The 23,639-nt window shown below is 40.2% G+C and overlaps 2 protein-coding genes across 2 annotated transcripts in view; one reads left to right on the top strand and one right to left on the bottom strand.

Moving 5' to 3' along the window:
* Positions 1–1,054: 1,054 nt before the first annotated feature.
* derl2 (derlin 2) lies at positions 1,055–8,573 on the bottom strand. Its single transcript, XM_056403797.1, has 7 exons — positions 8,442–8,573; positions 5,125–5,190; positions 4,490–4,563; positions 4,121–4,214; positions 2,907–3,102; positions 2,713–2,803; positions 1,055–1,609 (listed from the first exon to the last, which is right to left on the bottom strand). The coding sequence occupies exons 1-7, from the start codon at positions 8,532–8,534 to the stop codon at positions 1,504–1,506; spliced, it is 720 nt and encodes a 239-aa protein (XP_056259772.1). The 5' UTR covers positions 8,535–8,573; the 3' UTR covers positions 1,055–1,503.
* A 4,481-nt stretch (positions 8,574–13,054) lies between these two features.
* LOC130186703 (rapamycin-insensitive companion of mTOR-like) overlaps positions 13,055–23,639 on the top strand; it is a 35,357-nt gene continuing 24,772 nt past the window's right edge. The window contains exons 1-11 of the mRNA XM_056403969.1: positions 13,055–13,143; positions 13,243–13,290; positions 17,442–17,539; positions 18,293–18,357; positions 18,443–18,574; positions 19,772–19,835; positions 20,541–20,667; positions 20,796–20,965; positions 21,049–21,116; positions 21,207–21,274; positions 21,453–21,535. Coding sequence (XP_056259944.1) covers positions 13,092–13,143; positions 13,243–13,290; positions 17,442–17,539; positions 18,293–18,357; positions 18,443–18,574; positions 19,772–19,835; positions 20,541–20,667; positions 20,796–20,965; positions 21,049–21,116; positions 21,207–21,274; positions 21,453–21,535 — 975 coding nt within the window. The 5' untranslated portion in view covers positions 13,055–13,091. The remainder of the gene's footprint in view (positions 13,144–13,242; positions 13,291–17,441; positions 17,540–18,292; positions 18,358–18,442; positions 18,575–19,771; positions 19,836–20,540; positions 20,668–20,795; positions 20,966–21,048; positions 21,117–21,206; positions 21,275–21,452; positions 21,536–23,639) is intronic.

Below are 23,639 nucleotides of genomic sequence, written 5' to 3'. Positions count from 1 at the left end.
GTCAACATCCCTTCATACAGCCACCACAGCATGGCAGGTATTGTTTTCACCTTGTGAGTCTGTGTCTGGGTTGAATGTACCCTAAGCTATGGGGACTCGTCATCACTGTGGGGACCAAACTTAAAATCCCCACAGGTCCAGACTGCTTTTTGAGTGTTAGGACTTAGTTTTGGGGTTAGGGTAAGGGACTGGGGAATACATTACGTTATCGACATTGTGGCAAAAAGAATGGTCCTGGAGACACCTACTGCGGTGGTTTGAGTATTTTGGCATGTGTTCTGTCTGTCTCTGGACAGATTTTGTCAGAGTGATCGCGTCACAACTGTGCAAGATACAGTCACAAAACTTCACAGGTGTAGTTGATGTGGACCAATGAGTAACAAGTACTATGTTGCTGGTGGAAGATGGTCTCTAATTTGTATCTGTTAGTGAATTCTATTTGTTTAGCAGTTTTCTTAAGATTATTGAGAAATGTAAAATTAAAAGGAATAATCGTCAATCAATCAATAATCAGCTGTAATACAAAGACTGATTTCATAACAGTCCATTACTCACCTCAGCCTGCACAGCAATAGTCATGAAGGTTTTTTTTTTTTTTTTTTTTTTTATAAAGTGCAAGTATAATTCAACAAAATTTTTTAGTCCTACTCTTAATATGACATGTCACCACAACACATTAATTCTTATCCCTTCACAAAAGCAAACATAAGCTAAACATGCTGCTGGGCCAGTAAGTATATATTTAAATTAATTAAATATTTTGTGCAAAATCTATTAAATAAGCCAAAAGTATTGTCACATACAAAAAGAAATAGGCAAGCAATAATAAGCCTGTTTGTACCAGTGAAAGAAAAAAGCAGCACAGCTCTGCAACATCACCTGCTGAAGGTGGAAGAGAAGCTGGACTCTGAAGCTGAGGGCACAGGACAAATCTTGATATTTGTATAAAATGAGTTGCTTTATAGAGAGAGTGATATTACAAGATGATATCATTTGTGTGAAGCCTTTGGTTTCATGCAGCACTACTACAGTCAACAGAGATGAAACCAAAGCATCATTTGCCACACACATTTATTCTTTAAAAAAGTGAAATGAGAAAAAATGCACTTGCCATCTGAACAAACTCATTTGATAATATTTTACTGCCGTCATTTTCCCCTCTCTCACAGGACCGTTGTTGTGTATACCAATATGTTTTTTCAGAGATGGAGAAAAACATCACCCAGGCCAAAAGGCTCACTGTCCAAAGTTCCGTCCGAAGCTTGTGTTCTCTCAAATAGTCTTAGAGCAGCGATCTGGCATCAAGAAGAGTTTCTGAGGATGACTTAAGCCCATATACAAAGACAACAAATGGTTCTCTCCAAACCAGTTGTGGTTGTTTGGCATTCTTCACCCAGAACTAAACAAACACGTCAAAAACAAAGACCATGTTCGCTCCCTTCATCTCTCTGAGGGAATGTCCTTGGAAGTGACCTGACAATCAGGGACGACCTGGGGGCAGATTTAACCTCCAAGGCGCTGTCCCTCTCCCCAGGCGAACCCTCCTGGGCGCTCCTCAGGTAAGGGGTTGTAGTTGGCATCTTCCTCTGGAGTGTCGAACAGCATCTTTCTGTTGGAGACACACAGAAGAGGAGGATGAGTGGTTTCTAAAGATATATACAGCTGAACTGTTCATATCTGATGTGATGACTAACCATTGTAGGCTATATTACTGACAAAGTTTGCATAAATACTCTTACTGACGGGGGGGGGGGGGGGGGGGCAAAAGCTCCGCAAGCGCCTTAATACCAATCATCATGGTTTGAATGCCAGTGTATCTGAGTATTGTTGTTGACCATGTTCATCTCCTTATGCAACAAAACGTCCTCCAATTCATTGAAAAATGAAAAAGACTGACATGGCTCTATTTGGGAACAGAGAAGGAAGGTTGCAACGTACTGCTGAGTTTACAGCACTAAAGACTTCAACCCATGTTAAAGATCTGGGTGTAATCATGGATGGGGATCTCAGTTTCAGTGACCACATCAAAGCTATAACTAAATCTGCATTCTCTCAAAAACAGTTAAGGTCAGAGACCTTCCTCCAGAGTTGATTATCACAACACTCTTCTCACTGGTTTACCAAATCAGACCATTAGCCAGCTGCAGCTTATTCAGGTGCTGCTGCTGGGTTTTGACTAAAACTAAGAACAGAGAGCATGTTACTCCAGTTCTCAGATCTTTGCACTGGCTTCCAGTCAGTTGCAGAGTTCAATTCAAAGTTTTAGTTATTGTCTATAAGTCACTAAATGGTCTGGGCCTAAAATATGTTTTCAGAAATGTTCCATGTATATGAGCCAAATAGATCTCTGAAATCTGCAGGAGCCGGTCAGTAAGTGGAGCCCAGGGTTAAAACAGGGTGAAATGCTGCCCACTGGAGGTCCAATCTGCCCGAACCATAACTGGCTTTAAAAAGAAGATAAAAACTGCTCTGTTCTCCTCTGCCTTCATCTAATCTTTTAATCTTACACTTTAATGAGATATTATCTATCTTACAATCTGTTTTTATACTGTTTTCTTATTGAATGACCTCTGTGTATGATAATGTGCTAAACGAATGAATTTGCCCTGCCTTCATGGCCACAGTTTACCATCCTCTAATGGCAACTTCCAGCAGGATAATGCTCCACGTGACAAAGCTAAAGACCTGAATCCAGTGGGTGCAGAGACTCACATGATAGATGGGGTCTTGAGCCACCTTCCACCACCTGGCTGGTTGGGGAAAACATCCTCCAGGAAGAAGTACACGTGACCAACAGCGATGCCTTAAGAAAGGTAAAACAATCATTTAAATACAAGCACCACTCATGTTGTACACCACCCATCACATCAGCTCCTCGGCTATCAGCAGATGACAGCGACGGATACCTAAAAGATCCACGATGATGGAGTTTCCCAGCAGAAGTGAGAATCCCATCAGCACCCAGGGCAGGAAGGGTGCCTGGAAATTCAACAGGCCGAAGAAATTCATGCGAACGTTTGGGTTTCGTCGACTCCACACGTAAACCAGCATGATGGTGAAGGCCTGGCCCAGGAACACCAGACTCACAAAAGTGCCAAATATCTGAGACCTTGTTAAAGACATGAACTCAACTGACAACAGTAAAGATGCTGATGTGTTTTAGGCCACTTACTTAGACTGCACGTGACACTGTTAACAACAGCTCTGACCTTAAAACTGAGTGATAGTTCTCTTGTTCTATGTACATACAGTCCCTTCAGAGAGTATTCTGACCTCTGGTCTGCCCATCAGTCTGCCCTGGTCTATCCAGTCTATCTGGTTTTTGCAGTGTGAATTGTGGGACCTTATATGAACAGGTAGGTGTGTCTTTCTAAACTATGTCAGTTCTAATCACTTCAATTTGCCTAAGGTGGACTCAACTTCTAGACCCATCTCAAGGAACATTAGATCAATCAGGCAGCTGACAGTTTGGAGCCACACCAAAGAGTCTCAATACTTTTGATCGACTTTTGATAAATTTGCAAACATTTCTGAAGACGTTTCCACTGTGGTATTATGGGTAACTAGCTGTAGATCGATGGACAAAATGGTAATTTTATCATAATATTAAATTTAAACACATTAAAGTGAGAAAAAGGTAAAAGGGCCTGATTATATGAGCAAACAGATATTCCACTGACAAACCTCTCCCCACTGGCTTATGATGATTCTCACTGATATGTGCCACTGTGGTAATGCTGCCTACAACTGTATATGTAAGTGGTGTATAACATGCCACTTCTTACATGAAAAACATTCCATTTTGATCTGATCTGATCTGATCTCAGCATCACTGGTCATTGGTCAAGAAAAAATAATAGTTCTAGATAAGAAAATAAATATTTGCAGCTCAGGTGCAGTGTTTGTTTAAGCAGCTGCCACCTTGGTAGCCTGTAATGAAGAAGGAATTCAAAAGGTGCAGTAAGAAAGATTTTTACTGACCCATAATAACGGCAACACACACAAAACACACAAAAGTTTAAGGTATCATTAGCTGTAGCCCAGTGATTTACTGTTCATTTGATTGTTCATTAAAGACCTCGTTATCTGTATTTTAATGACTTGTTGATGGGAAGGATACAGTCATCAGAAGCCCACCAAAGAGGAACATGAAGACGAAGTCAGCCGTGCGTCCCCTGAAGGATCCCTCCTCTAGCATACGACAGTATCTGTACCTGAAAGCAAAGGGTTAAGGAAATCTACACACAACACACACATCATCTTCACCCAAATACACAGGGACTACCACATTATACCTGTTTGTGTTTGATTGGTTGGGCATCTTACAATATGTATTGTATGTCTGTTTGTGTATTCAGACACCAGTGTGGTGTGAAGTTTCATTATCCAGGTTCTCTGGAACCGCACATGTCCTTCCCCTGTGAAACAGAAAGTATGCAAACTCACTTCACACACTGAATGAAGTGAGACTTGGAACTGAGAAGGATACAGAAAAATCATATTGAACAGGAAATTGAAGCCAACTGGACCGAAAAACAGGAAGTTGGTTATTAGTCGCCATACCTAGAAAATGAGTGAGAGAGAGAAGACTCAGCTGAACACAACACACACACACACAGGAGAATATATGAACATAAACACAGGCGCCAGATCCTGGATTCAACAAGACAAAACCTGGTCAAAGCCCGGTGTGTAGATACAAGACATGGCTGACAACTGTTGAGGAACCGCTATAAACAACTGCCTGTAAACGCACCCCTGATGATGTCATAGAAACTGCTCATATCAATTCATTCTGAAAGAGCAACAGCCAATGAGGAAACTCCAACACAAAGCCGGCCGACCAATAGTGTAACTGCAGCACTTATGATGTGAATGATAAGTATCAGATCAGTTTGTATCAGAAATCACATTTGTTGCCTGAAAGTAAAAAAATAAAAAGAAAAAAAGAAAAGAAAAGAAAAGAAAAGAAAAAAACTAAGAAGTCTCTTCTCATTTGGATTAAATTTTCTACGTGACTCTAATTTGTGGTTGACTAAGTCAGGTAGCTGAGGTTAATAGTGCTAGTCAGTGTATGAAATGTTATCCACATCCTGAGGATGAGAATAAACAGTATGAACTCACCTGGTAATTCCTTAGAATCAAATCCGGATTGAAATATAGCTGAAATGGTGTGATGATCTCTAGTTGCTGTGAGAGAAGACAAAACAAAGATAACATTAAATATGATAAATATAATTATAAATGATAATCCTGCTTTGACAAACATTAACATACATTTCAGAGGTGACCCTCCCCATCCCGTCGCTTGTAGTGATTAGTTGAGATAAGACAGTGTCTTCATGGAGGACACTTCTATATGTGGAGAGTTCATCCATGTGTCTACATTTGTTGTGTTTTATTCTGATGCCTGCAAATACACTGAAAGTCTTTCTTTTTCCCCACAAACAGAATATGAGGTTTTACATAACAGAATATAAGATCCACACACAGCCTAGTTAGCATATTCAGTTTCATATACAAATAACTGGTTTATTCTAGTCTACATGAACTGGGTATATAACAATAGTGTAATGCATAATAATAATGAAAACATCTGTATCTGAGGAAGTTCACTCTAATTTCATTTCCTCAGTTTTCATTTGTATTCTGTAAAGCAGCACAGGCTTCAGTTTGGGATTATGTGTAACATCAGCCATCTTTATTTAGTCTGAATATTGAATTTAAGTACACCCCTGTGGTTTTATCCTATTTGTTTACATTCTGGCTCATTAACATCATAGTAGTTCCTGCTGTGTTGTCTACAGACAACAATCAGCTGATCCCGCTGATGGTGCAGAAAAAACCTGAGATCTGTGATAAGGAGATCAGAAGTTATAAGGAGCACCAGAGCAGAGTATTCTGTAATTACATCTAACTTTAACATTAATTGAATATTCAAATAAATTCACAAAAACCTACCAACAGAAAACAGCTAAATACTTGGACTTTTTGTGTGCCACAGTGATTAATTGCAATTCAAAAGAAACTAGTTCCAAAGAGTTTTTTTTTTTTTTTGTATTACATAATTAATCAGAAAAGAGAATGAGCCTCTGAATCACTGCCAGCAGCATTATTCAGTGTAGAGAAGGATCTGTGGTGTGGTAGAAACGAAAGTGAAAACATCATGAATGAACAATTCTCATGTGATTTAGGCAGTTATGTTTCAAATGACTTACTAGGCTCGAGTGCAGTGTTATATTTGTACATCAGAAACACATTGCTCTGACACATCTTAGTTGGAGCAGACTGAGAGAACAAGAGCAAAACAAAAGTCTTTTCACTGATGCCTGTCACATGTTTTGTGCTATTAACAGCTTCCCAATTATTTCCCACTGACCAAACAAGCTTGAACTAATTCTCAGCTAAATCAACTCCACAATATTCATTATTAAATTAGGAAAGAATACATTATATGATAAGTAATCATACAAGTGGATAGTTAGACACATTTTTATTTCATAACTCACTTTAAAAAAGCCATTTTCCCCAGTCACACTTTTATTTCAAGTCAGGTTTTATTTAACATCACTGTTCAAGACAGTGATGTCTCTGCTCCCTCACCTTTCAGCAACAACAAACCTAGCTGGCTAAGTGGCTAGGTCAGCTTTAAAGTGAAGAGCCAGTGTTAGCATTGTTAGCTAGCTCCTGTCCATTTGCTCTTCACAGATTTGTGTGCCTTTAGCATCAAAACACTATAGACTAGAAACACTATAAATACTGATATGTTAAAGAGACTAGATATTGTGTGGGTTATTGTGATGCTTTACTAGTCTGATTATGTCTTTTCTTGGCCTCAGAAGCTGCAGTACAGTGAAGTGATAAAAGTTTCTGCTCTTGCATCACCCTAATTTATGATTAATAAATAAAATAAAACTGTCATCAAATTACCAGCGGATATGGTGCATTAAAAGATTAGGGATATTTGACTTTGTTAATAATTGTAGAGTCAGGTTTCTCAATATACATGTAGGTTGTTAGAATATTTACTCTTATTAGTGACACACACCCTTAACTTTATGTAACTAATTAACAATTCAGCATGTTTCTGTAAAATGTCAAGTCATTCTTCTGCTGTCTCTCTAATGTCAAAGTATATTCTCCCTGCAAGATACAGAAGTGTGGTGGCAGGTCAGAGACCAGGGAGGAGACGGACAAACCAGCGTGACACACGTGTACAATATTACTATGAACTGGGGAGTTACCCACATCTCTCTCACTACAGTCCCTCTGTCTCAGTAGTTTAGTAGTTGATCCATGGGGGGAAATTCACAAGTACAGTTAACTAAACAATGTACCTGAAACATTTTCAGCCTTTTAACTTGAGTATTTGCACTTCATGATACATTTTACTTCTGCTCCATTGCACTTCACAGGCAAATGTTGTACTTTTTTAACTACACTACATTTATTTGACAGCTGGAAATACTGTTACACCAGCATATATACAACTGGCTTACATATGTTGCATTGTATTTGATAAAGTTACCACTCAGTATATAAAGTAGTTAAAACATGCTCCACCTTCACCATCTGAAACATATTTTAATGGGACCATAATAAGAATTCAGTCATAATACTGTGAATAATAATACCTCAACCTGAAAGAGATCTGTACTTCTAATACTTGGCCTACATTTTGCTAATAACAATTCCGATCCTTTACTTAAGAAATCTTTTGAATGCAGGACTTTCACTTGTAATGGAGTATCTTTACACTGTTGTATTTGTACTTTGGCTAAAGTGAACGGTCTGAGTACATCAACCGACAGAGTTTTTATTATATTGACAGCCAGGTCTAAAGATAATATGTATGTAATAACAGATAATATATATATATATACATTTCTTATAATGAAATTAAATTAGTTTCAAACTATGTAACGCAGCTGTCATACACACAATGCAGTTCAAAGTGCTACATCATTACAGTACATAAAAAAAAAACATTGATACGCACGACATTAAAATACAAAGCAAAGACGGCAGACTTATTTTAAATACAGATAATGACATCATCTGGATTGCACCTCATATCTTACGAGGTGTAAAAACATATACATGTCTGGTGTTGAGAGTTGAAGTTACTGTGGGTTCCCTCTGGAGAGAACAGCACACAGTTAGCTGCAGCATTAACAGCAAAAGTTAGCGGCGCTTACACTGTTGGTTCACTGGTCAGAATCAAACCGAGACTCCGACCACAGGCAGTTCAGCTTTCAGCCTTTAGAGACTTGAAAAACAGAGTTAACGTCTTGGAAAACCAGGTTCAGACACGTATCCTTCCCATAGCTGCTACAGCTAAACCATCGAGCTAGCAGGAATGTAACGACGTTACGTTAGCGATGCTAAGCAGCTCTAAGCTGTGGCTCTGCCGGCACAAGGAAAACATGAATTAGTCTTACCACTGCAGCAGTTGTGAGGACACATGCGGTTGTATATGCCCTGGTAACAACAGGAATTTGTAGATACTCCTGCTGTAGAGTCTGGTAAGCCATTTTGGACAAGCTGGTAGCTTCCGGCACTTTGTTGACACGTCATTCCACAAAGCAAAAGGTGCTGCGTTCAAGCACGTGGGACAAAAATGCAAAACATCAAACCACTACTCTGTAAAGAAGAAGAAGAGAAGAGAGCTTTGATTCAATACCAAAAAAAAAAAAAAAAAAGATTTGAGGCACTGACATCGTTGAGCCGGGCATGGCGGAGGTGATAATAACAACAATAATACAAACTTTATTTATATAGCACTTTTCTTAACAATGTTACAAACTGTTTCACAGAAAATAGAGATCTAAAAAAGGAAAAAAAAGAAAATGCATCTCTTAAAACACTGCTGGATAATAATAATCATCATCACTAATATACATATAATATATATATATATATATATATAAACAAAAATGGATTTTAATAGGCTTATTATTTTTACAAGACTTGAATTGCATTAGTTGAGTAAAGTTGATCGCTTGAAAAATACATAATATATAATAAAGTAACACTTTCTAATAAGTATAATAAGATGTATAAATCTTACCTACCTAATGTCTTAATTATTAATGATTAATACATTATTTTCTATAACTTATAACTCATTCATCAGAACTACTATGCCTTGTCAAGCTGTCACTTGTCTTTTTAGTTTGATTGATCAGGAGGACCCTCTAATGGACCACTACTGCAGACAACATGTATAACTGCAGACTTGATGGCTCATTAGAAAAACTGAAACCTACAAGAGATTATTAATGGATTACCAACATGTATAACTACATTACTGCCAAATTGAAAGGATAAAAACACAATAAATCATTAAGCCCAAAGTGACAACCTCTTTATTAAAAGGAGCCAAATGCCCATTAATACAAAAATAACACATGATTTTATCCATAGCTTCTTATCAAACATGAAACCCAAGCAGAGGACTGGTAGGATGAGAGTTAATGAAAAAGAGGCACAGCAGTGTAATCCTGTGGGTCTTTGTGGATCTTGCAAGCCTGACTAAATGATACTTATATAATTATACTGATTGGTCAGTTGTCATGTTCAGAAATACTTATACAGTCCAGGAATTACAAAGGGTTCAACAAAACCTTTCTAAAAAGCTAGTCCTCATTGACAGATGAGGCTAAATTTAGTGTGCGACCTTATTCTTAAATACTTTCTTTAAGTATTGCAACAGAAAAGAATAGTCCATTCCTTCCTTTATTCAAACATATTTAATCTCTGGCACCAACAGTCACCAGTTTTATTTTCAAATCAAGTTCAGAGCAACATGATACCACACAGTCAGAGGATGTTACTGTCAGCCATGCAGTCAATAGATTGTGTATGTGGAGGTGAGCATGGTCGGCATTCAGCTGCAGGAGAGAGAGAGGTGGAGTGGCTCATGAGCTGGTTGAACAGCTGCTGCTTCTTGACCAATTACACTCTCCCATTAAACTCAGTAACGTGCTGGCCATCACCACTGATTACAGGCAGCACATGGTAAAGAGGACACTCAGTAACACACTCTCAATGGTCATCCAGACACATGATTCCCTTCTGTCATTGTGGTGACAACCTACAATCATAACTTTACACACATCCACCGCAGTAATGGGTGTTACAAAAGAAACACACTACATAACCAGTTCGTCAGTTCAGGTCAGTGTATTCATACTCATCTCATTTGACCAAGTGTCCTCTGGTGTTCCTCTTCTCCACAGTCCCCGGGGCTGAAACACAGCAGCTGCATCAAGCTGCCTTATATAAAAGAAGCAGCAGCAACCTGCACAGGTGTGCTCATGGCAGATGAATCCATGTTTTGCTGGGTTATGAGTCATGTTACTGAATTAATGAAAGTGTGGTAAGGTTTTGGGATTATTGAAGTTATTGAACTGGGTAATTTTGTTTCTGTGAATAAGGTATATTTGTTTAATATTATGTGAAATAGATGATAATTGATTTAATTAGATTTTGGTTGGTCTAAGGGGAGGGGCTTAGCATAACTCACTTTTTTTTTTGTAAATAAAAGCACAGCACCTCAATCTACTTTTGTGACTCAAGCCATGTTGTTATTTTTCTGAGACAGTTGACCCACAGTTTTTGTTACAACCTCTGATGACTGATGACTGCCACACACAAAGAAAGACGGCCGCACCGGCCCATCAGATACTGTCTGCCACTCAAGAGTGACTGGCAAAGATGGCAAGTTTATCCTGTTTTTCCTTCCACCTATAGCAGACTGAATTGATTGGACAAAGTTTAGAAAGACACACACCTGTGTATATAAGGTCCCACGATTCACACTGCATGTGAGGACAAGAAACGATCCATGAAGTCCAAGAAACTCTGTAGACCTCCAAACAGTGGCATAGATGCCCTAAGAGTTGGGGTCAGTTGCAACACCTGAATTCTGCCATTCAAATAAATATTATGAATCATATGTAATCATCTTTAAATGGTGTAAAGATGTAAGTTTAATATATAAAAGTTTGGTTTGTCTAGAACAGACAGTCTCTGAGTAACTGAGAGAAATGTAAAAAGTGTTGCAACTGTCCCCAGTCTCCTAATAAACACCCTGTTGTGAAAAGCACAGCTTGCAAATTTGGTGCTATAACCCTAACCAATCATCACTCACCTCAAAAGATCCACTGGACTAAAGACACAGCGAGTGATAATCTTCAGCTCCGGCTCTCAGAATTAGTCGTGTGAAGTGACTCCACATTTGTCTGTTATAAATCTGAGTTCTTCATTTAGACTCAGGTGGTTAGAGAAGGACGTTTTAGAAGGAAGTTTAACTTTTAGCCCAACTCCACAACTATCAGATAGATTGTAACTGAGAGGAGACCGCCATGTCTGTCATCAGTGTTTGAAACTGTTTTGATTATGATGGGACCTCGCTGGCGAGGGCAGGAGCCATATTGTTTTCAGGTCGTCCGTCCATACGTCGCATTCTCGTCGACACAATATCTCAGTTGGAACGTCTTCAAATTTGGCACAAACATTCACTTAGACTCAAGGACAAACTGATTAGACTTTGGTGGTCAAAGGTTAAAGGTCAAGGTTAATGTGACCTCACAAAACACTTTTTAGCCATTGCTCAAGACTTCACAGCAATTATGACAAAATTTCACACAAATGCTTCATGTTTGATACGACTCTGGACAAACAGGGATGTGACCTGAAACTAGTCTGAGTGGAGGAGGGACACCACCACAAGGAGATGACTAGTTTTTTTTTTTTTTTTACAACCATCAAGGGAACCTGGGAGCAATTTAGACCCATTACTACATGTAAAATCAACAAAGTGAGAGATTTGCATTGAACTTTATTATCAAGGCCCAGCCCCCAGCTCATGGTGCGAGGCAGAGTAACACAGTTAATGAAGGATATATTTGGGATAAACAGCAGGTGTGGTTGTGAGGTCCTGACTCCCCTCCTGCATGATTATTTTACTTGCTTCCTAAGATTCATGAAGCACCTGAATCCTGTTCCCTCAAAGTCCCCAGTGGCTTTCTGATTGTCAGTGACTGTGGGTCACAATCAGGTAACACAACCCATTTTCTGAATGCTCTCTCTCCCAGACATGATAACCATATGACGGACATGTGATCATGTCCAAAAACTGACAAACATAACCCAGGTTTAGGTATTTCTGTTGGTTTGTATAATTTGTTTTTCAGAATAACACCAACCTTTAATACATTTGGGACTGTTTGAACAAACAGGTGCAACTGTTTTCTATTTTAAGTAACTATTACTTAACTATTTTCAAGATTAAGTTACTCTTAGAATTATGGTTGAAGTCCCCTAACATGACCATCAACACCTCATGCCTGAACCATATGGTTATTACAGCAGGGGAGCTGACTACAGCACAGCACCTATGGTTTAGGGGGGTTTTAGGGAGTTTATCTCAATCAAGGGTCTGAAGACAGAAGGTCTGAGGACAGAGGGTCTGGAGACAGAAGGCCTGAAGACAGAGGGTCTGAGGACAGAAGGTCTGGGGACAGATGGCCTGAAGACAGAGGGTCTGAGGACAGAGGGTCTGAGGACAGAGGGTCTGGGAAGAGAAGGTCTGGGGACAGATGGCCTGAAGACAGAGGGTCTGAGGACAGAGGGTCTGAGGACAGAGGGTCTGAGGACAGAGGGTCTGGGGAGAGAAGGTCTGGGGACAGAGGGTCGGAGGACAGAGGGTCTGGGGAGAGAAGGTCTGGGGACAGAGGGTCTAAAAGAAAACGGATCTGAGGACAGATGGTACAGATGCATTTATGATCTTGGCCTATATAAATGAAACTGACTTGACCTGTGTGAAAACAGCACACGTTAACATCTTCCGGTACAAATCTTCATGATGGATCAGAAGTTGATGAGAGTTAAATAATATATTCAATGCTGTGTTTATGAAGATGGTTGTTTGTCTTTTTAATAGAACTCATGACTCTCATCCTCGACACTGTACAGGACAGACTGTGCTGGCAGGGGGAGTCCTCAGATGAGGATGAGACACAGTCAGGATGTGGATTCTCGCGATAGCACCGCGCTCCCACTCCAGTCAGTGCGCTTCTGTAAAGATGGCGGTCAGCAGCATCCGAGGCCGGTCGTCACGGAGCAGTCGGATGCGAGGTGAGACTCGGCTGTCAGCGGGAGTTGAGACCGCCCTGAGACAGCGCGGACCCTGCGAGCTGCTTGGTCCCGGTCTAAACTCTGTGTTTGTGCCGACAGGTCGGAATGACAGCGGGGAGGAGAACGTGCCGCTGGATCTGTCCAGAGGTAGGTAGAACGAGTAGAACTAGTAGGTAGAACCAGTAGGTAGAACCAGTAGGTAGAACATGGGGGGGGCGGCGGTTCGCTCCCCGGACTCAGCATCACCGGCTGTGACCCGGTGCTGGTCTTGCCGTGGTGTCCAGGTGTGTTCTGTGCAGGTGTGTTTCTGTGGGTGATGTCATGCTCAAACTAACTTTTCAAATAGTTTAACTTTCACTGCCTGAGCGCGTGCCTGGCTCCTTTCTTCTTCTTTTTTTTTTATCCAAGTCACTCAGACAACACTTCAGTCACGTGGCTCCAGTAAAGTAAACTATATTATTCAAGTGTCAGTTCTTACCTGAACACACTTCAGAGGAGCATGACCCAGCGGAGTCATATACGACAAGTATTCTCATATTTGATTCTATTTCTCAGTGGTCCACTTTGTCTTGGTAAAAAAAAAATTTAAATTTAAAATAAATGTCAGTACCACTTTACAATAAGACTATTATGGTAGTGGTTTATAATGAAGTTATTAATTCAGTTGTTATTGTTAAGACTATAAATCATAAATAAACAGTTATGAAGTTATAAGTTTTAACACCGTTTTCATACATTGATGCAGCTCACTATTTGGCAAGATCAAGTTAATGCTCACTACTCACTAATCTTACCAATGAGTTACTACCATTTATAACTGGTGAAAGTAGTAAGTCATTAATAAATGATGATGTGTTTTACCCTTTTACCAGTTATAAATGTTTGTAACTGATAAGTAAGTGGTTGTAAAGATGAGAAGAAGAAACATGAAGATGATGGAGGGAGAATCACAGAGATGTGAACAGTGGGACAAAGAATGGGTGAGCAGTTCACCAGGTAAAGGAAGGTTCCCACCTGTGTTCTACCTGGATGATAAAGTCCTGAAGAAGAGACCAACCAGCAAAAAGCATCTGCATGTTAATATCTGATCAACAGCTGTGATTATAATGAGGACGGCTGCTGAGAGCATGTCAAGGTGAACAACACTGCCGAGGCCTCAGAGGATGAATCTGCTCATTTGATATGATCATGTGATCTGCCATAATTTGATCTGCCAGATGCAACTGTTTGAGCATTAAGATGCTGACGGTGGTTCATTGATAGTAACTGAACAAAAGTGATGAAGCAGCAGGTACAAATGCTGATGATGGAGAAAACAAAGGAAGCTCAATAACTAATGAGACATGAGGCTGAACAGTACAGAGACATGTGGGCTCACTATTTGGCAAGCAACAGGTCACTGTTACCCTTTTTATCTAACATGTTACAACAGCTAATAAATGATTTATAAGTGTTAAGAAGCTAATTAATAAACTAGTTATAACTAACTAATTATAATTATGATGATGTGACTTTTGTTGGTCTTGTACCAAACAAACACGTTTCTTTACATGTGGAGAATATGATTTGCAGGAGAGAGCACAGCACCACAACACTTATAGTCCCAAGTGCTAAGAATGCACAACAATGTGACACATTTGACCTTTATGGAAAAAATGCCGCCCCTGTGATGTTTTCCTTGTAGCCCCTGTGATTGGGATATTGCACTTGGCCATATTGTGATTTCCATTATACTTTGATTAATAGCAGCTTTAAATTGCAACTCTAACTTTACCAGTATCAGTCTTGTAGAGCCAGGAGGAGTATTTCCTCTCTGACAGCTGAGAAGGCTCAAAGAGCTTCCTCCTTCTCTGCCTTCCGGAGCAGAGCTGCTGCCATCCCTTTTTTTTTTTTCATATATCAAATCAATATTACATTTCATATAATATTGAAAAAAATGTTTTTGCACTTTTGCACAGTCTGCCCTGCTCACTGTTCACTGAGAAGCTTACTGTACACTGTACCTTGGCATGTGACAAATAAAACTTTGAACTTCTGTCAGCTACAGCTAAAATATTAATATCACTAGTCTCCATCGTCCCCATGTTTGAAGAGGAGCCTCAATAAGATGGTTTCTGTTGAGATGGAACTGATTTGTTTTATCAAACAAAATTCACAAACCTTTTTCCTGAAGGTGTGGAAGCCATTTTTGACTTTGCTTGATGAGCCCTAACGGCATTATAAACCCCTGAGCTTCACTGCTGTGCTGTGTCTTTATTCTGTGTAAGCTCTGTCTTATCCTGAATACTGACTGATATTCTGGCACCCACTTTGTTTTGTTTTGTTGTCCTTGAATCTCCTGGTGGACGAGACAGTCTTACCTGTGTTTTATTTGTTGGTACTTTTGCTGATGGGCATCCTGGATATGAATTCTTTGACTTTCTGTTATTTAGTGTAAACTTTAAAATGTAACTCCTTGATTTGGGTGTTTGTACAGCTGTGACAATCAGTGGACAGCCTGTCTGGAGCGCTGGGTTATTTCCTGGTGGCCTGAGGGTCAACTTGACCGGTGATAATATAACAAGCAGGAAGGAGTTGATAGACCTCTTGTGTCACCTCACCTGTGTATGGCGGTTATCTCGCCTAACTGCTGCAGCTGCAGTGTGTGTCCACACCTGCACTCCTACTGCCAGCCCAATCTTTCTACATTAGCTTTGATAAAGGTCATCAATAATCATAATTATCCAGTGTTGCTGCGTGATTGGAAAAGTGTAGACTTGTAACCAGAAAGCAGTCATGTGATTTTTGTTTCCCCTCCTTGGGAAAGAGAGAGAGAGTGAGAGAGAGGGAGAGAGAGAGAGAGAGAGAGAGAGAGAATTGGAACAGAATTGGTGACCTGATGGTTTCTGTGAAGGTGGCCTGGGATTCAGTCAGATTCTTGGCCTGAATTATTGTCTCAGTCCGCCCCTGGTGACAATGGATGTGTAAAAAGAGAACGGCGCCCGCTGAGGCTGCTGATGGACGGGGCCCAGATTTCTGTGATACACCACTGAAGATGATATGTTCTACCAGGCCAGTTTCCAGTTTAGCTTAAGCAAACTCTTTAGAGTATGTGTTCCTTGCTTGGGTGAGAGAAGGAGTGGGAGAGATGGCACCTGAAGTCACCTTAGGTCACCTGTCAGCTGGGCTCAGCAGACTGATGACAGCACTACCTATTACCCACTGCAGCTCACACCATCGTTTGACATGAATACTGGGCATCCACACCAATACTCACCCAACTCTGGCACATTTACTACATTTACTACTTTATATTTATTCATCTTGTATAATATATATATAAGCCCCAGAGTTGGGTGAGTTTTCCTGTGGATGTAGCCTATATATTTATCTTTATAACCTTCATATTCTCTATCCTTTGCTGAGGGAGCAACTGTAAATCAACCTAATTTCTACATACTGATAACTATTAGACTTTTAACAGATTATTACAGTGAGAGACTGTTTCACAACAGAAAGGAAGATGTGGACTGTCAATAAATAATTCATCTGGTGTGGGTACCAGTATTTACCCCCACTGTATTTGTTGTTCCAGTTTAATCAGAGTGCGAATTATAAAATGACAGGCTCGGGGGTCAACATTTTCTCAAGGGCGAGAGAGGAACCCAGTACAGTGCAGGTGATTCAGTGAAGTGTTACAGTCTGTATAGTATCTCGCTTGATAAACTAAAGCTGTCAAATAAATGTAGGAGAGAAGAAAGTTCAATTTTCCCTATAATGTAGGGGTGGAAGCATAAAGTAGCATAAAATGGAAATAATCAAGTTATGTACCTCAAAATTATAGACTATTAACGTGAAATAAACTACAACAGCTTGCTAAGATTAGATAATATATGGCATTTTGTCTTGGTAATGAAATGCAAAGCTAACATTGGAAATTAAAGGGCACACTATCAGCTAGCTAACATTAGTTAGCTAAACTGTAATTTAAAGCTTAAGTTGGAAACTAGCTAACATTAGTGTTCATCCATAGATTGTGGATACAGTCTAATTCAGAAACTCTAAAGGTAAGAAAGTAAATTGTACTTAAGTCTTAATCTGAGGAGTCAGAGAGAGAGAGAGAGCTCAGTGTGGTTGTTTTCTGTTTGATGGCAACACCAACACTACTGCAATACTATATAAGACAAACCTGAAGTCAAACTTGACAGAGAGTAAGAATCAATCATTCATTGTGTGAAAGGAATATCTTTGACATGAAGGTGTGGTGTTTGAGACTGTCAGTCTGAACTAAAGGCCGTGCTGCTCTTCACTGATTTCAGATCCTGCAGAGAACCTCCGTGAAATCCTTCAAAACGTTGCAAAGCAGCAGGGAGTCTCCAACATGCGCAAGCTCGGTCACCTCAACAACTTTGTAAAGGTTTGTGAAAACAACACTACAACAACTACGCCACACTGGGACTTCCCTGCTGACCAGTCAATCTGACCAGTGAATTGGGCGTCCACAGAATACCTCAAACCTCGGCTCTCTAACCTCAGACATGACTGGTTTGTCATTGACAATCTGGGTAACAAATACAACAGATACAAGATGGTTAGAAACAGAGAAACTGCCAAGTATTAGCCATTTGAGAGAGGTGACTGTGGTGTTAAAACTGTCTGAAAACTCTTCACATAGAAATGTCGTAAAACACAATGCATAAATAAATGTATCTGTAAACCTGTATCTGTTCCTCTAATTTACAAATCGTATATATCATCATTACTTTGTTAACTTGAAATGTTTCATTGTACACATATTTGTGAATCTCTATCCATTTCTGTGGATCCTTTTGAGACTGTTTTACTGCGCAGTTTTGTGTCACACAAAATTCAAAAATGGATGGATTATGGATGGAAACTGCTGTTAAACTAAACAGAAGAGGAAACTTTGATCGGATGCCATTTTACCAAAATTGCCTGCAATTGACCTGGATTATGATATCATCCTCAGTGACTTATGACTCATTACAACAAGACACCTCTATTGCATCTGGAGTCTACACACATTTTTGAAACTTACATAGTTACTGTATGAATAAAACTGAGATGCTGGTGGCTCAAATAAACATGCACTAGATAAATATACATGGCTTGCATTGAAGTTACCACTTCTCTGTATTTCTGTCCACAGCTTCTCTGCAGTGTCGGCCACTCGGAGGAGAAGCTTGGCTTCACATATGAGGAGATAATTATTTGGTGAGTATTTGGAAATGGTAGCTAAAGCTAACAGTATTGCAGTGTTATTGGTCTGTCCAGTCTGTCCTGACTTTCTTCTCCCAAGTCTTCGGTTAGCGTTGTTAAATGAGGCCAAGGAAGTCCGTGCAGCTGGATTACGAGCTATGAGGTACTTGATCAGAGACAGCAATGTACTGGAGAAGGTGCTTCGTCTGCAGGTGGACTATCTGATCGCGAGGTGAGTGAATACGACATGGCTGAGGCTGACAGTTTAATAATTAGTAGTCTTCATGTACATACATAACATAGAGTTACAAAGTAGGAGGGGCCGCTGGTTCTGGAAATGTTTTTCTCTTTTAACATCTAAATTTCTTCTTTATACAACGTCACTGTCACTAAATATAGAAACACAGGGCTCTTCCAGATAATTTAGCTATCTTTAGTTTTATTTTATAGTCACCACTTTTACCCAACACTTTGTTACTGAGAAATCATGTTTTGGAGGAGAAGCCAGACATAGATGTGAATCAGAGCGGTACTGATGCTTCATAACAAGGCGCCATAGCAACTGAATTCATCCAACTTTAACACAGAATTTAAAAGTGAACTGATTTAAGCTAGGGCCCGATTTATCGGTGTCGGCGCATATATTCTCCGATATGTGCTGATATGAATACTTTTATTATGAAGGAACAATAATGCAGTGGAAATACTCGGATCAAGTCAAATTATAGTGGCAGCATTTTATGTATATTTGAGCCTTTGTTTTCATTCAAGTTAAATATATATATATATATATATATATATATATACATATTTGTTCAAATGTTTTATTTTTTTAAACATTTATTTTATTTAATTCCAAGTGAAGTTTACTGTTTCAGTGCACTGATGTCATTTTGGACGATAAAGTTTATTGTGAAACTGTAAAATATCCTGCTTTCATCACATCTTTTTCACAAGTCTTCCCTAATATCGGCATCGGCCCCAAAAATCTAATATCGGTCCGCCTCTAATTTAAGCCGCTGATTTCAGTTTTCTCACTGCTGTAATCTTGAGCTTCTTCCAGCCTTTAGCAATGCATGTCACATCATTTTAAGCATAATAATTGGATTTTTCTTGGCAAGATGCATCTTGGGAGTCATACTTTATATATAAATAAGCTGGCACCTTCAACTGTTTATCAAAGAACCAGTTATACTTCATCTTTTGTACTGATGATTCAGCCAGGAGTGTTTTAGCCAGTCCAAGTCGTAGAAGTGCTCTGTGAGTCATCTAACGCTCTCAGTGGAAAAAATAAATGGGACATTTACTTTCAGACTGAAAGTAAAAGTTATGCTTGAAGTACCTCTTCCCACTTTACAGCTCTATTACATCTGTGTAATAACAGATTGCATTCCCCAGTCATACACCTGTCCTCCCTGTTCTGCCCCAGGTGTATAGATATCCAGCAGAGTAATGAGGTTGAGAGAACGCAGGCTCTCAGACTGGCACGCAAGGTGAGATCTACTTCCATCACATGCTCTTCCCATCGGCTTTATAGAATATTCACATAGTCACATAGCTGCTGCTTACCATCAAAGACAGAAGCCTTGGACTCAAGGATGAACTGATTAGATTTTGGTGGTCAAAGGTCAAAGGTTAAGGTCACATTTTTTGGTCATAACTCATAAATCCATACATTAATTATGACACAATTTAACACAAATATCCAACAGCCTAAAATGATGAAGTATATTACATTTTATATCCAAATAGTCAAAGGTGAACTTCACTGTGACATCATAATAACACTCTTGCCATTATTCAACACTGTAACTCAGGAAGGAGAGACTGTGACTATATATCCAGCTGGGCTGGGGGGAGGAAACAAACCCGAGGAAGTGATTCTAGTTCCACACATGTAGTAGTGGTGCCCAACACCTGGAAACACTTTGATGTGTAAAAGTAGTTATAATTTATGATCCTGAATGTCTGTAACAAAGTCAGTGGCAATTCGTGTAATAGTTGTTGAGACATTTTACTCAAAACCACAAACCTCAACCTTGTCATGGTGCCAGAGGAAAAGTCAGTGGATCACCAAAGTCATCAGGATCCATCTGAGTCCATCAAACAGGTGTGGAGATACTTCAGTCAGAGAGACTGACCACCATCCCTCCGCATGTTGGTAAATCTGACTGGCTGCTGTGTTTGTTTCCTCATAGATGATCACTGTGAATGCGCTGCTTTTCCCCTCCTCCGTCACCAACTCCCTCATCGCCGTGGGCAACGACGGGCTGCATGAACGAGATCGTATGGTGCGGGCCTGCGTCGCCATAATCTGTGAGCTCTGTGAGTGAAAACAAAGTGCGCACACACACACACACACACGCGCGCACACACACACGTACTCATTCCCACTCTGACGTCAGCAGTGTAACAGTGTTGGCAGAACTCTGTGTGGCCCCTTTATTCTGCAGCCTTGAAGAACCCTGTTGTGGTGGCACAGCGGGGCGGGCTCAGCACCATCCTGAGGAGCGTGACCGACTGTCAGCTGAGTCGCATCAATGAAGCTCTCATCACCACCGTCCTGCACCTCCTCAACCACCCTCACACCAGGCAGTACGTCCGCTCTGACGTTGAACTGGAGGTACTGACACGTCTCTCGCTGAAGATGTTCAGCTTAAAGTGTGTGTGATGTTATTTATAACACAAAATGTCTGTGTTTCCCAGCAAATCTTGGCCCCTTACACTGACTTCCACTACAGACACGCTCCTGACATAGCAGAGGGGCATCTCAAGTGAGTTCCTCACAGTCTGTGGCAGCATGTAACATAAATCTTGTCAGTTGTTTTCGTCACTGTTACTTTTATTTTTGCTGTTTCCTTCAGGGAGGACAGGGAGGCTCGATTCTTGGCCAGTAAAATGTCTATAGTCGCCTCATTTCGTTCCTGGTCTGGTAAATGTTGAATTTAAAATCTCCTCTTTGAACCCTCAGAAAACATAGTTCCCTCTGTACACTGTGTTCATCTCTGCACGCCTCATTAACATTTCATGGTTTATAGCATGCTGGGATATTTGACTGTACAGTACAGTTGGTGCTGTGTTCCTCTGACTAACTCCACTTCACCTTGCAGGCATCATTAACCTCTGCAAGTCAGGCAGCTCTGGGATCGAGTCACTCATTGGTTTGCTCTGTATACCAAATATGGAAGTGCGGGTAGGTGCTCAGTATATTGTAACAGTCACACTTGTTTGCTTTGAAGGACACAACCTTCAGCCACCAGCTAAAGGTTTGTGCTTCTGCAAAGACAGGACATTACTGCATCAGTCTAGATATGAGACATGATTTGTAGTCTCTTTAAGCAGCTGGTAACACACTCACTGTGTTTGGCTGCAGAGGAGGTGTATACAGTGAAGGCCTCAATGACCAGGGACCAGAACGCTATTGTTTTAGTGCATCTGAACCAACATAAGAATATGTCCTCCCTCAAATACATCTATTTAATATTTTAGAATATGTACTGTGTAAATTATGTGTCATACATTGGAAAGCTAAATTTGCACCAGCTCCATTTAAGTCAAGTAACATAGAAGAGGGATGGCATTCTGTATTGTTAACATGATCTGAAGCAGATCAGGGGCCTCTACTATGAAATTCAACTTAGACTGCGGTTGAAAAGTCTTTTAATTTCTTATGAAGGTTCAAACTGAGTGAAATGAGCTGAAGTATCTGAGCAGCATCATGATCACAGCTGCTCCACTTCTCTACATGAGGAGGAAAGGAGCTTCAGTGCTTCCTATCCTATCTCCTTCAGCAAAGGAAACACTGGAGCTTCCTTCACCAAAGCAAAGGAGATAATGCCGTCCCACAATTCCATACAGCAGCATGTTACCATGGTCACCAACCGCCTCTGTTTACTCTGGGTTTCTCGAGGCAGATTCCTGATTAAAAGCAGCATCATCAATATGAAGTTAGATGACACTCAAGGGGAAAATCAGTTAAAGCAAAAAATTATATTGATATTGAAATATAAACAATATAATGAATAAGAGTTGTATTGAGACTTGAAATGACCTGGTTTTCTGCGTTAATGGTCATAAAATGAGATCTGATCTTCATCTGAGTCACGAGTACAGACAAACACAGTGCTTCTGAGCTGATATCACACACTTTAAATGAAACATTCACAGTGCTGGTGGAAAAAGAAAGTGAAACGTTGGATTTAATAACTAGTGTTTGTTACGTCACTGATCATCTGTGTTGAGCTGGACGAACACTTCCAGGGAGAGTAGCCACAGAACTCAAAAATCTCCATTTATAGAGAGTCTGTTTAACTGTGGGCTGATGAAGAGCTAAACTCTGAGACTGTCTCAGCTTCATGCTCATCATCTCTTCTTCATCCTCAAGTCTCTGAGATCTTTGTTGTGAGGCCTGGTTCTGTCCGTCTGTACGTACATCCATCCGTCCCACTCTCATGGACGCAGTATCTCAGTAACACCTTGATGGAACCTCTTCAAGTTTGGCATACATATTCACTTGGACTCAAAGATGAACTGGTGGACTGAACTGGATTTTGGTGGTCAAAGGTCAAAGTCCCGGTGATGTTGTTCTTGTCAATGTAATATATCGGGAACGCTCAGAGGGAATTTCAAGACTTCTGTGACACTGTGACCTCACAAAACACGTTTTTGGCCATAACGCACTCTAATTATGACACAATTTAACTCAAATGTCCTTAAGGATGAAATGAAAGGTCAACTTCACTTCAAGGTCAAAGGTCAACTTCACTGTGACATTATAATGTTCTGCAAAAACCGCTCTGGTCATTATTCAATGCTGTAACTCAGGAAGGAGAGACTGTGACCATATTTTCTGATACTTGTCTGGTTGGTGGAGGAAACCACCAGGAGGAGGTGACTCTAGTTTGTAACTCAAAGTGTCTCTAACCCAAAACCTCCAATCTGGTTTCACTGACTGACTCCAGGTCTGATAACTGCTGACTCCAGCTAGCTTCTGTTCATGTCATTAGTCGAGGGCTTCACACACTGTTTCCAGCTGAACAATGTTTTCAATATGGACAAGAACAACACAATGATTTGTGTTATCAGTTCAACTAGATTGTGTTTGTTCATTATTGTAACTTAGATGAAGATCTGAAATTTTGACACGAATGTTGGTTTCTCTGAAGGGTTCACTGCCTCTTTCTCGCCACTGTTTGTGTTCAGGTTAGAGTATAGAGTATTCTTTACCTGTTTGTCTGATGACTGTGATCAATATGTGATGCACTGTAACATCAGACTGGTTCTGCTGCTAAAGTGAA

Source organism: Seriola aureovittata, chromosome 18 (genome assembly GCF_021018895.1).
Source record: "Seriola aureovittata isolate HTS-2021-v1 ecotype China chromosome 18, ASM2101889v1, whole genome shotgun sequence".
NCBI lineage: Eukaryota > Metazoa > Chordata > Actinopteri > Carangiformes > Carangidae > Seriola > Seriola aureovittata.
This window is presented reverse-complemented; position numbering and strand designations above follow the sequence as displayed.